This window comes from Salvia splendens, chromosome 13, assembly GCF_004379255.2.
Source record: "Salvia splendens isolate huo1 chromosome 13, SspV2, whole genome shotgun sequence".
Lineage (NCBI taxonomy): Eukaryota > Viridiplantae > Streptophyta > Magnoliopsida > Lamiales > Lamiaceae > Salvia > Salvia splendens.
The window spans coordinates 20,914,861-20,934,214 of NC_056044.1; the positions used below are offsets into that span (position 1 = coordinate 20,914,861).

Sequence of the window (19,354 nt, forward strand, 5' to 3'; positions counted from 1 at the left end):
TCGTACAAAATACTTTTTGCTTTTCAAATTTCATAAATTAAATTACAATTAATAATAATTAGCCCATTTATCCCTAGTGAGTCTGGCAATAGCAAAAACCAGCAAATCTGTCGATCAATTCAAAAACGTCAAATCATAAACATTTTCTCTCACATCAAATTTCCCAATTCCACTCCGTATCTCTTTTTCAATTTTCCCCAATTCTCAAATAGCGCCAATCCACTTGAGAGAGAGAGAATAGCTAAAAAGAGGAAAATGTCGCCAACAATGGTGGCGAAACAAGCCGAGCAGCTCAGGCAAGACGGCAACACGTACTTCAAGAAGGATCGCTTAGGTGCCGCCATTGATGCTTATACTGAGGTAGGTTTTTGTAATTTCTAACTGATTTTATTTTTCATCTTTTCTTTTCTCACCGTTGCGTGTTGCTGAAAACTTCGATTATTCTAAGGCTATTGCGTTGTGCCCTAATGTTCCGGTGTATTGGACCAATCGCGCTCTCTGTCATCGCAAGCGGAAGTATGTGCGATCACTGAACTTGTTTCAGAGTTGTTCTTTCCCCTATTTTGGTTTTTATTCGTTTTATTTTTCATGATGTGCAGCGAATGGGCGCGTGTGGAGGAGGATTGCAGGAGAGCGATTCAGCTCGATCACCATTCTGTAAAGGTATGATAGGTAATCACTGTGGAAACATTCTTATAGGAGTTCTTTGATAGTACTTTACTGTTTCTGCTGAGGTTTATGTGAATCGCTGAAATTGAATTAGTAGGTGTAATTAAATGTGAAAGAGAGTGTGTGATACATACGGACTGTGCCATGGTAAACTCGAACTTGATACCTTGGCATCAGACTTGACCACTCAACAACTAAGCCAACGCATACAAACAGATGATCAGATGCTGTTGGCCTAGTAGCGTTGAATTCAATGGGAACAATTGTTTTTATGCCGTTGGCAAAGTAGTGTTGAATTCAATGGGATCATTTGTTTTTTTATCAATTATCATTAGTTCCTGATAAGGTGCTGCTGGAACTTTATCATTTCTTTTTCTTAAGGCAGAGTGAGGAAAATGTTGATATTTTCTGGTAGAAAAAGGGGACATCATCGTTTAACTCTGTAAACTAGTTGTGCATGGGGATGTAGTAGTTGGTGAAATTGTTGTTTAATTACTTAAGACAGAGTGAAGAGAATGTTCATATTTTCTTGTTGTAAAATGGGATATCGTGGTTCAATTTTGGACTTGTTGTACACACACATACAGGATTGGTCAAATTGTTGATTGATTCCTTTGTGTTTAAGTTGTTGGGGCTATAGATGCACATATTAGATGCTAAATTTTTCCGTGCGGATGCTCTTTTCTTATTATGTTATATCCAACAAACATATTTTCTTGCATCTGTCTTTGGAAGTTATGGAAACCTTTGGAAACTTGAAATATCATGAAAATATGTGTCTGGTTGCAAGCTGTAACCATTAACAATGCTCTGGTTGCAAGTTGGAACTATTCACAATGAGCTTGCAAGTGTTGCGTTTGAAAATATATGCTGTCGTTTAAGCATGAGAGTTTGTTCTGACGTTGGATTAATCCTTGAGATATTCTTGTGGCTTTAAATGTAGTAATATGAATATTCTTCTACATTTATCTTTCGGAAAAACTTACAAACTGTAATTGCAACTAAATATGTATGCCTTTGCATTTCAGGCTCACTATATGCTTGGTCTTGCTCTGCTGCAAAAGAAAGAATATGCAAAAGGGGTGAAAGAATTGGAGAAGGTATGAGGGATTTGCATAAATTAGTGAGAGCACTCTTTTTCTTAAGGTCCAAGTCTCCAAGATCTGTTTTCATATGATTGCATGTGATTCATGCTCACTAATTTGGCTGTAAATGTTTAGATATTACTTCATCAAGATATGTCAAGATGAATTGTGACTGGTATATTATGATTTTTTTTGGATTGTTGGGATTTTGTTGAAAATGATTTGTTGTTCGTGATGCATGATGTAATTCATAGGCATTGGACCTTGGCAGGGGTGCGAACCCCCAAGGATATATGGTAGAGGAAATATGGCAAGAGCTTGCAAAAGCAAAATACTTGGTATGGGAAGATGAGTCTACCAAGCGGTCTTGGGAACTTCGAAACTTAAAGTAAGTTCTATCATTGGTTTCTCTTCTTTGCCGTTCTTAAAGTTTCTTTACATTTTGCTTATGGTATGGCATGATACCTGCTTTTTCCTGATGAAATCAATTCAGTTACCACATGTTTTCTTTCTCTGTATTGCTTACTGTGCCTATATGCTTCAACAGAGAAGCTTGTGAAGCGGCCTTGATCGATAAATGTAACCGTGATGCTTCTGAGAAAGAAGGTTTTGTCGAGGATAGTCACCGGTGTACTGAAGATCAACTGAGCGCCTTGAACCTTGTATTCAAGAAAGCTGCAGAAGATGATACCCCAACAGAGGTGAGCATTGATGTCTTTGTATGTTCATATGGTTACCATCTTGTTGAATTTCCATGACACCAGTTATGGATTTTCAGGTGCCAGACTACCTGTGCTGTAACATCACTCTAGACATTTTCCGTGATCCTGTAATCACTCCAAGTGGGGTAACATATGAAAGAGCGGTGATCCTAGATCATCTCCAAAAGGTGACTATCACGTCTCATAACTCACAGGATCATAATTGTCATCATAATAATGAATATGACTTCAAAGTTTCCATTGATTAGGTGGGTAAATTCGACCCCGTTACCCGTGAAACACTACATCCATCTCAATTAGTGCCCAATTTGGCCATAAAAGAAGCTGTGAGAGCATACCTGGAGGTGCATGGCTGGGCCTATGAGATGGATTGAAGCTGTTCTGGGATCTTGGATTTGTTCATGTAAGTATATGTTGTGTCTCTCCAGCAGAATGAGGATAACATATCCATAATTATTGTTGAGCACGTCAGAACATCCTAAGGTCTATTGAACAGTGTGTCGTCCATTGCATAACATATATGCCCAATTTCATTAGTAGCAGATTAGAAGATCACATGGTTCATAATTTCATATGAATAGTCTCCAGAACCAAACTTGTACAGTGTCTGTCACAGACTTTTGCTGGGAGACGAAAATCTTGTTTTGTAGCCTACTCGTGCTATTCTTACTCTCAGACGGTCTTCTGTTTGTGGCTAATATGAGCTGGAAAGCTTGCATGTAATCTTGAATTTTACCATTTTGGTGTCTTTTCAATTTAGTTTGGCTGTTATTTATGGCTGCTCTCTAGCTAGCACGACTTTGAATTTAAGGCATTGGTTGGATACGAACTTGGAACTCTCGCCTGGAGCCACTCCTACATCCAGAAAGTGTTTCTGTTATCTGTCTCAAGTTTGATCAGAAATATTCCATCTAATCTCGAATTAGGCTATTACATGAAAAACATTGCATGTGTTATATTATATGAGCATACTTCTTCATTTCATGAAAATTTGCAAGAGACCGTCTCATAATTATAAAACATGGTAACATCTGGATCTAAGTCCATTTTTCTGTGGAAATTTTGTATGTTGTGGGTGATTGTGGTTACAAATGTCATTGAATATGAGTTTGGATCGGTAACTTGGCATGTCTCAGTGAGACAAATTCACATAAGCTAGAAATTTTCTCAGTTATTGGATCATTGTTGTATCAATCTCAAACCAATGTTTTAAAAACTGGATTGGTTTGTGGTTCACTTGGTTGGACAATTTTTTTAATATCTTGTCTATCTTTACTGGTTTCCTTGATGGTTGAGATTGCTCGTGCGTATAAAGTTTATTGCATATTTTTTTATGCGTCTATTTCACTTTGTTTATGGATATTGATTACTGTATGCTTTACATATTCGATGCTTAGTATAATTTCTTATCTCTTTGAATTGTAATTCCCTTTGGCATGTATAATACCCTTTTATGAAATCAAAGACCGAAATCACTTAATTTTAATGTGGAGAATATATTACCCTCTTGAGGTTTGTTGTTTCCTGGAATTACTACTACTTACAGATGCTATTAAAAGGAATTACTACTTGCAGTTATAGTCAACTGTAGGTGATTCCATAATGTCGATTTCAATGATGATTCATTTGTGTTGATGTCAATAGTGACACATTATGTCAATTTTGCTATTTTAGCAAGACAAATTAAGTGTAGCCATAGGTTGTCAATTTTGCTTTTTAGTGGATGGATAAAGATAGGATTCAATTATTTTATTGGAAAGAGGTTGTCACGGACATTATTGGCTGCACTTGATTCACATCTGTTAGAACCATTCATACGATTCCCAATTATAAAGTCACTACGATCAAGATACCAAATCTCTTATATATATATATATATAAGGTTTTGATCTATGCAAAACTAGATTTAAATACAGAAACGCAGAACAATATCATAATTAGGGCACTTTTAGGTCATAATTAGGTAATTTTTAGGTCATGCTAACAAAGCAAGACCTAAACGATCTTAGCATGACATTAAACCCAAATATTATAATATGACCTAAAATTGTTTAATTATGACCTTCCGTGTTTTTGGTTAATTATTGACCATTAGATCATCTAATCCTAGGGCCAAGATTTGGTCTGCATTTCTGGATTTAAACACATACTTATTTTGATCATCTCCCTATATATTATATATATAATATATATATATATATATATATATATATATATATATATATATATATCGTGCACGTGTGCGTTATATTGTTAACTCATCATTAAATTGTTAACTACAACTAAATAATAGGCAATAGGCATTGGATTAATAAATCAAGATACAAGATTATTAAGCCACGAGTATCAATATAATGTACAAAAATGTCAATGAACAAAAAGTTAAATATAACTTATAACTAACTTTTTAAAAATATCTTAAAATTTTAAATGATTATAACTATCTCAATGTAAATTATTTTTTATACAACATATATCTAATTAAAGATATTTAATAAAGATTCTAATGATATCTCACTTGCATACGTTCCAATGTCAAATTTTGAAAAAAAATCTTATATTTTTGTATTTTTCAAGTAACAGTTGAATGTCGACATAGTTATCATAATATGTCAATATAATGTATATTGACATAGAAAAGAAAAAAAAACATAGTTATCATAATATGTCAATATAATGTATATACAAACTCAATTTTAAATTATGTTGGCATATTTAAGAAATTGTATTGATATGTTTAGTACACTGCATGAACAATTTGATTCAAAACCCTAATTTTAGTAGTTTTTTTATCCTTTTAAATTTAAATAAATAATAAAATAAAATTATGCATGACAATTTATAGACCACTAGATCTCTAAAAATTTATAGACCACTAGATCTCTAAAAATTTTATGATCTTAAATTAGTTATAATTAATAATTAAAGATAGAGTTATCTATTGATCACACTCTTATCATGCATAGCATAGGAGTATAATTTTAAGACTAATGAAGCAGACATAAAAAAGAACACGAAGAAGAATTAATTATACATATCATGCATAGCATAGGAGTATAATTTTAAGACTAATGAAGCAGACATAAAAAAGAACACGAAGAAGAATTAATTATACATATCCCTTCTACCCTTAATATAAACAAAATCAGCATCAAGAAGTTCACCAGAAATTGTATTGCATGAAAATAACACAATTTATTTATTTGACGTAAAATATACTCCACTCGTTTAACATATAAAGCTATATTCTGATAGCTCAAATTGAGCTCTTTATGAGTGGAGTAAGGCACGTGAAATATTTCAACGCGATTTGATTTGATTCCTTAAATTATAAACAAAGCCAAAGCAACCCTTTTTTATTTGCTCCACATAAAATCCACGCAACTACTACATTCCCATGTGCTCAATTTCAGAATACACAATCGACATATTTAACTCGTCATTTCCATCATGATGATGATGATGATGATGATGATGATGACGACGACGCCGCCGCCGCCGCCCCCCCCAATCACGCTGAGTTTGAACAATTTGGGACAAGGATCTCAAAGCAAGATCATAAATATTATTTACTAAAACTAACTAGTTCTAACAATATGATCAAATTTATTCCTAAAAGCATAATATACACATGAACTCAATGTGTATATATATATATATATATATATATGAAAAGATATGTGGTGAAGAATTTTACAGATTATTTGCTCCAATATCACGAGGTGTAGTTGTTATTCGACCCTCGATTCATTCTCTCAAGAATGCAATTGGCTTTCCTCTTAGCTCTAGAACTCCCATCTTCAGCAAGCTTCGATATCGTGCGATATGTCGCCTCCTCCTCCTTCATCGCCTTCAATGTGGACCGGTCACTATAGCAGACGTTGTAGAGAATCGCAGCACAGTTCTCCTTGTTGCGCGCGCAAGACGTCTCCCTCATTATGCCGAGCAGGCAAGAGACGGCCTTGAGCTCGCCCATCTCCTCGATGGCCCTCTGGCTGGTCGAGAGCATAGCAAGGATCGATAGCAGCTCATCTACGTGGTTCCTGCTCTCGAGCTTCTTCAAGATCACAGGCACCGCCCCGTTCCTGACCGCCCTCACCTTGTTCTCGAGAAGGATGCACAGGTTGAAGATTGCCGAGGTGACATCCTTCATTGCAGATGGGTGGCCCTCGTCCAATAGGTCGATGAGGGGTGTCAGCGTGCCAGATTTCCCGATCAGAGCCTTGTTGGAGTCGAGGGAGGATAGCGTGAAGAGGGTCGCAGCTGCATTGCTCCTCGTCTCGATGGTTCCTGACCTCAACGCATCCATGAGGAGGGGTATGACCGTTGGCGTCTCTGCAACGAGCTTCTTATTGCTGTCGTGGATGGAGAGGTTCAAGAGAGTAGTGATTAGATCTTCCCGGAGGTCCGGGTGAGGCTCACCCCCGTCCTGCTTGGTCTGAGAGAGCGGAGACAACAGCTGAGGGATTGCATCAACGGATTCACCAAAGAAGGAGCGGAACGAAGGAGTTCTCTTCGTGAGGTGACGAAACTCCTTGGCCGCATCCCTCTGATCCAACCGCGATACAGAGGATATTTTCTTGAGCAACGAGACAAAACGAGCCTTATCGCCCTCTGTCATACCATCCTCGTTGGTGTACTCGAGGGATTCAGGCAGCTTGATGCCGTGTATTTCGCACCATTGCACAATCATGCCCCGAACCAAGTGGTTCGGGGTGAGGATCGTGTGGGAAAGCACCTGCTGAGTTCGAGGGCAGGTTCGGTTCCCTGATTTTAGCCATTTTTGGATGAATGGCCTATCAAATGTCTGCATTTTTGCAGGAGAAAATGTATAGTAAACACTATGAACCGAAATTTAGATCTAATTGCAATAGAATTCCAGTGCAGGAGTTTACAAACAGATGAATCAAAATGAAATAACTTTTTTTTATGCTACATCATTTTTTTCACAAAATTACATAACAATATCCCCAATAAACAAACACCATTAATATGCAGAAGAGAGAGAGAGCCTCAACAAGCAAGAAATCGAAACAGAAAACGGGGTAAATCATTTAAGATTCTCAATTCAATTCCTTCATCAATATAAGCATTTCAACGCTAAAATCCAAAAAAAATAGTTTGAACCAAAAAATTGTTAGAACCTAATGACTTGGAATTCCATCAATGATGTCAACGGCGGTTATACGAATTATAAAATAATAATAAAAAAAGAGCGAGAGAAAACGATAGATTTACCTGACCGGAGGCGATAATGACGGGATCTCTCATGAGTTGCAGAGACAGCGGGCATTTAAACTCCTCCGGCACCGCTGCCTCTCCGCCGCTTCTATTCAGCTTCAATTCACTCAAACAGCGCAGCGTTTTGTGCGCTCTGTCAATAGCGTCGAGATTCATAACCTCGTTGCCGTCATCATCCGCGAGCGATTTCACCAATTTCTGCAGTTCTCTTTTGAGCTCCATCGCTCTATCCGCCGCCGCCGTTTGTTCCCCTTCCGCCACGCCGCTCTTCGCCATCACCTTTCTATAATTCAATTTCTTCCCTATGCTTTCCACGAATGAAATCCACTTGCGTTTCTTTTCCTATGCTTTGATTCTTTGTTATCTGATTTCCCCCATTTTCTAGTCGAGTGGCTTTCGCTTTTAGTCCTAATTGAAGCACTCTCTCTCAACACAACACAACACAACACAACACAGAAAGAGAAGGAGAAGACACCTAATTTTCGTCATTTTTTCTTTTATAGCCCTTTTATCCTAATTTTCATTAATTCTAAAATTACACGTCATCATTCACTAACACCAATTTTGATGGTAAAAGTTGGAACGGAATTTTGACTCTTATTATTAATCCACATTTGTATTAATGGAATATTTATTCCAATGCCCATAATATCTAATAAAGAAAATGGAATTGATACGTCAACCAACGTTAATGAGAATGCTTTATGACTTATGAGTCGCGACACATAATCAAATACAATTAGCATATATTTGAGAATGATATAATAAAGATAATTCGGTTTTAGGAAATAAGATATTGTTGAAATTAATTAGGTATACTTGTTCAGGAAACAGAATCAGAGTCCACTTCATGGTCAAAATATATCTTCCAATTGTGACATGAATTTAGAGAAAATAACAGCTAAATTATGATAAATAAATGTAATATTACACGGATATGAAGTATAGCTTTTACCTATAATATCTATATTATATAGTGATAAATGTAAATAGATTCAACACACATAATTGGATATTTTAGATATTTTATACTCCATTTAAAGTTGTTCATGAATTTCATTTAATTTAAATCAAATTATTACTATTATATAGTCACACTTTTGCTATATTTAGGAAAAGGGTAATATTTTCAAATTAAATATATAAGATTTGGGAAAAGATTATAGAACTGAGTTTTCTTTTAGGATTCAAAATATAATTGACATGATTTAATCAGAAAAAAATATACTATGAAACCAATTTCAATAAAATTGGTATGGTCTAATTAACAATTTAGGGTTACTAGCTAGGTAGAATTTATGTACAATTATCGTTATTCATAATTTACCAAGATATTAAAAGGGATGGCTTCCACTCCTAAACCAAGCAAAATATTTGTTTTTGGCAAGTTTTTCCTAAAGAAATTTGTTAACTTTTCATCGTGAAACAAAAATTCGAATATAATTATAAGATCATGACTTGTCATAGATATGAAAAATTAAGGATTTTTTCACATATTTATGAAATCTTTATGTTAATAACAAAATCAAATATTATTAAAAAGTTAAAAAACATAATCCGGATTATCTAAAAGCATAACCACTTATACTAAATTTAAACCTATTTTAGCGTAAATGCCATATCAAATAGTATGATTTTATGTAATCATGCACAATACTATTAGAGAATCACACATATAATTAATTGTGATTTTGAGATTATATATATATATATATATAAAAGGATGTGATCATATGATAACCCATATTTATGGTGATAACCTAATAACCTATCATTCTACGGACGAAATATATTATTCCATAAAATAGAATATCATTTTATGGATTAAAAGTATCATTCTATGCATGCTGAAAAAATATCATTTTATAGTGTATAAATATCAAATTTAGTAAAAATGATATTTTTGACCCACAAAATGAGAGGTTATTAGGTTATCACCATAAATATGGTTATCATTTTAACGCACCCCATATATATATATATATATATATATATATATATATATATATATATATAGGTCCATGATCAATTGAGATTTTTTAGGCTAATTGAGAAATGAGATGCAACATCAGCCACTCATTTTTATAAAATGAGTGGTCCAGATTTTGCCACAAAAAAATATTTTTAGATTAATTTATTATGAAAGGGTATAATGGTAAATTTAGTTGAAAACAAATGAAAACTAACTTCTCCCCTCCCATTCTTCTTCCCTTACGCCTCCACCTTCTGCTCATCTCCTCCCCCACTCTTTTCCGACCCTTCTCGCTGATGCTCCGCCTCAAATCACGGCAGCGCTCCTCCTCACCCCGTCACCAGCTCCTTCCTCGCCGGAGACGCCGCCGGAGGTGGAATCCCTAGCTCGTCGTCCGACGCCTCGAGCAGATAGCCTAGATTCGGCCGCGATTCGCCGGAATCCGACACCAATTCGACGATTCCTTCCTCAGCCTCTCCGGATTCGCCGCAATCCGACCCCGATTCGACGATTCTTTCCTCAGCCGCTCCGGATCCGTGACTGGAAGTGGGAGATGTAGCGATTTCCTCCTCGAAACTCTTCATGAACGAGTCGAGGTCGTGGATGGAAGTGCAGAGATCGGAATCCTCATCGATTCCGTCCAACAGATCCTCCCTCAGCCGCTCCACCTCCGGCGAGTCAATCTCCTCCGACTCCGTCTCCGTTTCTGTTATGGAATTATCAATTAAGCTATTGCATAGTTGTATACAATGATGCTTAGAGAAGATTAAGTCAAATAGTTGTTATTTTTTAATTACAATAATTGTTTTTGAGTTGTTGACAATATATACAAGCTTTTGACAAGCTGTTGACATTTGATATATAAGCCGGTGACACTATGACAACTATGGTGCATATCGTGTCAACGGCACATACATGTCATGCCAACTACGGTACATATCGTGTCAACTACACATACAAGCCATGTCAACTGTGTTACAAGCTATGTCATTTACACGTACAACCATGTCAACTGCACATAGAAACCATGTCAACAACAATTATAAGTCATGTCAACTAGACATACAAGCCATGTCAACAATCCGACACATTAAAACACGAAATGACACTTATACCCCCGTGTTGACATAATGTGATAGCTGTTGACATTTAGTTAATCTTGTGGATTAGTGGCTGATATTGCATCTCATTTCTCAATTTAGCTAAATAATCTCAACCTAACATGACCCTATATATATATATATATAGGATTGTGATCAATACCGAACCACTCTTAAACCTTAAATGCCGAACAACATCATTACATGATAACATGGAATTCATTATAATGAACTAATAACAAACATATAATGAACTTCAGATTTCTAAATTATGCATGATGATGTCATTGTTTTTAAATCTCAGAATCCCTATAATGAACTACAAATAAAGTTGTAATGAACTCCGCATTATTATATAATGATGTGTTTGGCGTTTAGTGTTTAAAACTAGTTTGGCATATAATACAACCATATATATATATATATATATATATATATATATATATATATGGGAGCGTTATTCTCCTATTCATCCCTTAGATCCTTTATTCTTCTTAATATAGGCCGTTAGATCTCATTCATCAACGGTCCAGATGATCTGCATTATTACACTATAATGGTGCATTATTAGTCAGTGTGCATTATTCAACTGAAAATCTGCATTATTACACAATAATTGTGCATTATTAGTCGGTGTGCATTATTCAACTGAAAATCTGCATTATTAAATGACACGTGGCACCAATCTAACAGTCGGATGACAAAATCGTGGGGCTGAGATTAAAAAGAACAAAGAACAAAAGATACAAAAATGAAATGAATACATCCCTATATATATATATATATATATATATATATATATATGGATGTATTCATTTCCTTTTTACATATTTTGTTCTATTGTTCTTCCCAATCTTGGTCATTCAATTTCAAGATCAGATGGCCCAAATTAATGCCACATGTATTTAATTTAATTGATTAAAAAAACCGAAAAGGTCAAAATTGGGATTCACTAATAAGTTTGTTATGGTAACTTCCTTGATTATCTCAGCCAAAGATCTCAGCCGTTTTTCTCAATTATTTGCATGAGGTTGCGATTGATTGAGTTTTTTTTTGTTGTGATGTAGAAGAAGAAGGAGGATGTTTTAGGCGGTTCGATTCAGTTGCGATCAAGAGCGCACGATATCATTAGACGGATGTTGGCGAGCTTGGGAGACCCTTACTCGCGTTTTCTCCCTCACGCTGATGTGATCATTTTCTCATCTTTGCTTCCTTTTTTCAATGGAAAATATGCTTCGCGTTCTTCTTTAATTGAGTGTCTGCTTCTGTGTATTGATTTTTTAAACTTACACCAATACTGCTGTAACTTAAAACAATTTTCAGTTTTCTTATTCCGTGGCTTGTGTTGGTTCCATCATGACCAAAAGTTCGCCAAGATGGCAAAGTACACGAGTTTTCAGTTTTCTTATTCCGTGGCTTGTGTATGTACTAAGTCTTAAAATCGTCGTCAAAGTACACGAGTTTCAATCATTCATCTAGGGTTTAGAAATCATATCGGCTAGGTAGTAGTTTTTTACTAATACACATAATGTACATTTTATATTATATAATGGTTGTTTTAGGTTCTGTAATGAACGATTTGTGATCTGTAATGTACATTTTTACTGACCAGTTTAATTTAAGTTTGGTCGTGTTTGATTGTTCGGCGCACGTTTCTTGTTTTCCCAAATGGTTTAGCAATCCTTGGGGCTAGGGTGTAGTATGTACTAAGTATCAAAATCATTACCAAAGTTCACGCTTTTCAGTCATTCAACGAGGGTTTAGAAAGCATATCGGCTAGGTAGTAGTTTTTAACTGACACATATAATGTACATATTATATTATATAATGGTTGTTTTAGGTTCTATAATGCATGATTTGTGATCTGTAATGTACATTTTTACTGACCAGTTTAATTTAAATTTGGTCGTGTTTGATAGATCGGCGCACGTTTCGTCTTTTCCCCAAGGGTTTAGCAATCCTTGGGGGTAGGGTGTAGTATGTACTAAGTCTTAAAACCGTCATCAAAGTACACGAGTTTCAGTCATTCATCTAGGGTTTAGAAATCATATCGGCTAGATAGTAGTTTTTTACTGATACACATAATGTACATTTAATATTATATAATGGTTGTTTTAGGTTTTGTAATACACGATTTGTGATCTGTAATCTACATTTTTACTGACCGGTTTAATTTAAGTTTGGCCGTGTTTGCTTGTTCGCCGCACGTTTCTTGTTTTCCCCAAGGGTTTAACAATCCGGGGGCTACGGTGTAGTATGTAGTAAGTACTAATACCATCGTCAAAGTACACGAGTTTCAGTCATTCATCTAGGGTTTACAAATCATATCGGCTAGGTAGTAGTTTTTAACTGATACACATAATGTACATATAATATTCTGTAATGGTTATTTTAGCTTCTGTAATGCACGATTTGTGATCTGTAATGTAAATATTTACTGACCAATTTAATTTAAGTTTGCCGTGCTACTAGGCCTCTTAGACGGTGTAAGACGTGAAATGAGATTGGCCATCACGACTCTAGAAACGCTTAAAGAGATGGTGATGGAGAAAGAGACGCGGAAGGGCAAAAGGCCAGCTTGATGTATTTTGTTCCACACATCATTATTGGGGGTTTTTTCGGATTAGTCGGATTAGTCTTGTGCTTCACTTGGTTGTCTTAGTATTATTAGTATTCCCACTGTCAACATTTAATACATATTATTATTGCATTATTAATCTGTTTTCGTTCATTATCGTTAATGAAGTTGTACATTATTGGATATTAGCACTTCACTTATTCTATATAGTTGTTCCATTACAGTTCATTATTGGACACAGTATGTACATTATATGTTGCATTACGAAACTGATAATGTACATTGTTGACCTTGAAGTTTACCATTATTATCCAAACGCACTTAATTGAGTGTACATAATATTTTTGCATTAGTAATCTGGTCTCGTTCATTATCATTAATGAAGTTTTACATTATTGGATATTAGCACTACACTCTCTACATAGTTATTCCATTACAGGTACATTATACATTGCATTACGAAACTGATAATGTACATTGTTGGCCTTGAAGTTTTTCATTATTATGCACACGCACTTAATGGAATATACATTAATAATATACTACAGTTTAGAAACTCAGACGGGGTTCGACGACAATAGAGAAGGTCGACCTTTCTCCCCCTGGGTTTCTTTTGGTCACCTCTTCTGGAGCTGTGCTTGGCCTGGCCTCGGCCAATCTTTCCCTGATATTCTGCCCTAGTGCAACTGGAATTACATCATCAACTGCTTCGTCGATGTCTAGTCTTAGCTGCTTCTTTGCTGTGGAATCATCAACATACAACATCAGAAAATTATTCTAACGAACAGAATAATGCATAATATTTGATATATAATGTATACTACTGATTAAAGAATGCACAGATTCATTCAAATAATGCACAAAGGAAAATTATACAAGCATATTTGTAAGTTGTGCTTTTCACCATTTCACATATGTATACAAGCAGTCCTATAATGCCTAATACCTGGTAAATAATTTAAACTACTAGCTACATAATGTACAGATTCAATCAAATAATGCAAATAGGTATATTGCATTCACCATTTCACCCACATCAATCAGCAAGCAGTCAAATAATGGCAAAAACTTGACAAATAATGTATACTAAGATATATAATGCACAAGGGAATGAAAATAAAGCATTTTTTTAACGCCGCTTACTACCCTTTCAACCATGTACACATAAAATCTTATAATGAATAATACAAGTTAAATAATATATACTACTACAGACAAAATGGGTAGAGTCAGTCGAATATTGCATAATAAATGACAACTAATGTATAGTACCAAATAAATAATGTAAAGTACAAATAATGTACATGCAAACCTTTGAGTTACGGTAAGCAGCAATTCACCAATATATACAATAATTCTCATAATGCCTACTACATTGCAAATGATAACAACTACTTGATACATAATGCACAACCTCGGTCCAATAATGCACATATTTATATTCCATTCACCAATTTTCCCACAACAGCTAGGAAGCAGACACATAATGCATCCGAGAACATAGATAATGTAAATTTTTAATCAACTAATGCGCACATTGATACTTCACTGAGTTAATCTCCCATGTATAAGAGCACTTAAAAAGGTAAGCATCAATTCACCCATATACACAATAATTCTCATAATACATACTATACTGCAAATAATGACAACTACTTATCAAATAATGCACATATTTATAGTCCATTCACCAATTTTCCCACCCCAGCCAGTGACCAGGCACATAATGCAAAATACTTGACAAATAATGCAGCCCAAAACATAAATAATGTAATTTTTTGATCAACTAATAAACAATAATTCTTGTAATCCATAATATATTGCAAATAATGACAACTACTTGATACATAATGCACAACTTCAATCAAATAATGCATATATTTATATATCATTCACCATTTTTCACACACCAGCCAGTAACAAGGCACATAATGCAAAATACTTGACAAATAATGCATCCCAGTGCATAAATAATGTAAATTTTAGATCAACTAATGCACACAAACCAGTTATGCAATTACCCATCCAGCCATTTACTAGATCTGTAGATTAATGCACAATGCAAGTCTAATTGATGTTGAACTACTGACGTAACTAAACACTCAATCAAATTGTTTGGTTACCTGCAGCTTGTGTAGGTTGAGAGCGCGACAGACGACCTCTTTTTATCATTGTAAATCTGTCATAAAAACAACAAATCAGATCCCCGAATCCATCATTTTAAACCAACAAAATTGTCTGTTTTCGGAGTCAGCCAAAACCCTAACCAAAACGACTACCAATTTTTGATTTCGTAAGGTCGCAACCAAGTTGATGTTAAAATCATTGATTTTCGTGTCTAAAAATGATGAAATCGACTACTAATCGGCCTTCACCGTCATCTACTGGGTTCAATTCATAAACAAGAACAGTTTTTTTAGACCTACCTTGTCGACACGGTGAACAATGTAAACTCGCGCTTCTGGAGTGCGAGTAGGATGGTGAAATCGACTACTAGTCGGTGGTGGCAGCTAGGGTTTGACGTTTAGTGGAAGATGGGGAGACGGGAAGGCGGGAGAGTGGAGAGGAAGTTTTGAGTTTGGAATGAGAGAGAATGAATCGATGGAAGGGGGAATCAATTGCCCGTTTAAATCTTGCAACATCCGTTTTTGGTGTGGTTTTAATTTGGTATTTTTACTAGTTTACCCTCATAATGCACAGAATCCTACCTATAATGCAACACGGGATCATAAAAAAAGAGTCCATCCAGTCCCTTGATTTATCTAATCTATCGACCCAGATTTAGAAGAAACTTAAATCTAAGAGATGAATAGGAGATTAAGGCTCCCCTATATATATATATATATATATATATATATATATATATATATATATATATATATATATAGAGAGAGAGAGAGAGAGAGAGAGAGTTGTGATCATATGATAACCCCTAAATCACGTAATAACCATATAACCAAATCTGAACTACACATATTTTCTAATCTTGTGGTTGAGATTCAAACTTAGATTTACTTCATAAAAAAAAGCGCGAGGGTAAATATGTCATTTCCCTCATTTAATTTCTGAATTTCGCCAAATATCACGTAAAATGATAAAATGATATATGTTAGGTTTATTGCATAGAATGATAGTTTTGCCGGATAGAATGATACTCTGAGTTGATAAAATGATAATATGTCATTTCCCTCATTTAATTTCTAAATTTCGCCAAATATCACGTAAAATGATAAAATGATATATGTTAGGTTTATTGCATAGAATAATAGTTTTGCCGGATAGAATGATACTCTGAGTTGATAAAATGATAATATGTCATTTCCCTCATTTAATTTCTGAATTTCGCCAAATATCACGTAAAATGATAAAATGATATATGTTAGGTTTATTGCATAGAATGATAGTTTTGCCGGAAAGAATGATACTCTGAGTTGATAAAATGATACTTTTTGACTGACTGATAAAATGATATATGTTAGGTTTATTGCATAGAATGATAGTTTTTCCGGATAGAATGATACTCTGAGTTGATAAAATGATATTTTGACTGATTAATAAAATGATAAAATGATATATGTTAGGTTTATTGCATAGAATGATAGTTTTGCCGGATAGAATAATACTCTAAGTTGATAAAATGATACTTTTTGACTGACTGATAAAATGATATATGTTAGGTTTATTGAATAGAATGATAGTTTTTCCGGATAGAATGATACTCTGAGTTGATAAAATGATACTTTTGACTGACTGATAAAATGATATATGTTAGGTTTATTGCATAGAATGATAGTTTTACCGGATAGAATGATACTCTGAGTTGATAAAATGATACTTTTGACTGACTGATAAAATGATAAAATGAGATATGTTAGGTTTATTGCATAGAATGATCTGAGTTGATAAAATGATATAGTTTTTCCGGATAGAATGATACTCTGAGTTGATAAAATGATACTTTTGACTGACTGATAAAATGATAAAATGATAAAATGATATATGTTAGGTTTATTGCATAGAATGATAGTTTTGTCGGATAGAATGATACTCTGAGTTGATAAAATGATACTTTTGACTGACTGATAAAATGATATATGTTAGGTTTATTGCATAGAATGATAGTTTTGCCGGATAGAATGATACTCTGAGTTGATAAAATGATACTTTTGACTGACTGATAAAATGATATATGTTATGTTTATTGCATAGAATGATAGTTTTGCCGGATAGAATGATACTCTGAGTTGATAAAATGATACTTTTGACTGATAAAATGATATTTAAATAAGATTTTTTGTATTTAAATGAGCGAAATTTGTATATCATGGGAAATAAGATTTTATGTATTTAAATGAGCGAAATTTGGATACGTAAATTTTATCATGAGCGAAATTCAGAAATTAAATAAGTGAAATGACATATTTACCCTCTGCGCCTTTTTTATGAAGGAAAGTTAAGTTTGAATCTAGACCACGTGATTTTAAAAATGTGTGGTCCAGATTTAGTTATAGGGTTATTACGGAAATTGGGGTTATCATTATAATGCACCCCTATATATATATATAGGGTAGTGATCAAGGTATAACTAATCTTAAGTGTATAACTAGAGAACAAATCTCAGCCACTCATTATCTTAATCCAATGACCAAAATAAGTAAATATTTTTAGTTAATAAAAACTGTATAGGGGTATTTTAGGAAATCAACTTTATTAGAATGTAACATGCTTAATTCCTCTTTTCACTGACCAAAATAAAATTGCTTCTTCTTCACCGACTTCTCCTTACCACTCATCCGCCTCCGTGAAATCCCCTCCACCGTGGAAGCGGCGGGAATCAAAGCTAGACTTATAATAAGAATTCACGAGTTCCTCCGTCGAAGACGAAACAGCGGCGATGTTTGGAAAGCGAATTGGCTGCTGGAGAGCAAGATAGGTTAAAACGAGGAGAATTTAAGAAGCGGCTGGAGATTAGTAATGGCGAATAATCTCGAGGGTTCTTTTCAAATAAGGGGGAGGAATCTGATTAGAATTTGTTGCTTATTACTTATTAACAGAATCTGGCACTGGACCCTCTCTCCTCGTTATTCTTATCAAACTAAGTTTTTGAATTTATAAGCAGCAAAAAAATCTAAATATGCACTAACTTGGCAGAAAAACCACGATTTCAACCTACTCATTCTATAACAGATCCCATCTAAAATGATTTATCAAGTCAATTATTTTGAGACAATAAAAACTAAATGACCATTTTGTTATATTATTTGATACTTCCACCATCTCACAACAATAAGAGTCATATTTGATGTGAGCACGAGTTTTAACAAATGTAAAAAATAATGAGTTAGAAAAGTTAGTAGAATATGTGACTCATTGTGAATGATTTTACTTCACTCTTGTTTACGAAACGCATCACTCTTATTATGATTTTACTTCACTCTTGTTTACGAAACACATCACTCTTATTATGATTTTACTTCACTCTTGTTTACGAAACACATCACTCTTAACATAATTTTACTCCACTCTTGTTTACAAAACACATCACTATTAGCATGATTTTACTTCACTCTTGTTTACGAAACACATCACTCTTATTATGATTTTACTTCACTCTTGTTTACAAAACACATCACTCTTAGCATGATTTTACTTCACTCTTGTTTACAAAACACATCACTCTTATTATGATTTTACTTCACTCTTGTTTACAAAACACATCACTCTTGTTTACAAAACACATCGCTCTTAGCTTGATTTTACTTCACTCTTGTTTACAAAACACATCACTCTTAGCATGATTTTACTTCACTCTTGTTTACAAAACACATCAATCTTGTTATGATTTTACTTCACTCTTGTTTATAAAACACATCACTCTTGTTTACAAAACACATCAATTTTAGCATGATTTTACTTCACTCTTGTTTACAAAATACATCACTATTAGTTTGATTTTACTTTACTAACCAACTAATTTTTCACTGAAA

At 34.4% G+C, this 19,354-nt stretch overlaps 2 protein-coding genes across 2 annotated transcripts; one reads left to right on the forward strand and one right to left on the reverse strand.

The window, feature by feature from the left end:
* The first annotated feature begins 143 nt into the window (after window positions 1–143).
* LOC121763030 (E3 ubiquitin-protein ligase CHIP-like) lies at window positions 144–3,251 on the forward strand. The gene is made up of 8 exons (XM_042159082.1): window positions 144–360; window positions 449–516; window positions 600–663; window positions 1,698–1,769; window positions 2,009–2,142; window positions 2,302–2,455; window positions 2,533–2,643; window positions 2,725–3,251. Exons 1-8 carry the CDS (start codon window positions 256–258, stop codon window positions 2,848–2,850), a joined length of 834 nt encoding a protein of 277 aa, XP_042015016.1. The 5' UTR covers window positions 144–255; the 3' UTR covers window positions 2,851–3,251.
* Window positions 3,252–6,021: 2,770 nt separating this feature from the next.
* On the reverse strand, window positions 6,022–8,177 carry LOC121763010 (U-box domain-containing protein 9-like). Its single transcript, XM_042159052.1, has 2 exons — window positions 7,715–8,177; window positions 6,022–7,283 (listed from the first exon to the last, which is right to left on the reverse strand). The coding sequence occupies exons 1-2, from the start codon at window positions 7,991–7,993 to the stop codon at window positions 6,192–6,194; spliced, it is 1,371 nt and encodes a 456-aa protein (XP_042014986.1). The 5' UTR covers window positions 7,994–8,177; the 3' UTR covers window positions 6,022–6,191.
* Between the last annotated feature and the right edge of the window lie 11,177 nt (window positions 8,178–19,354).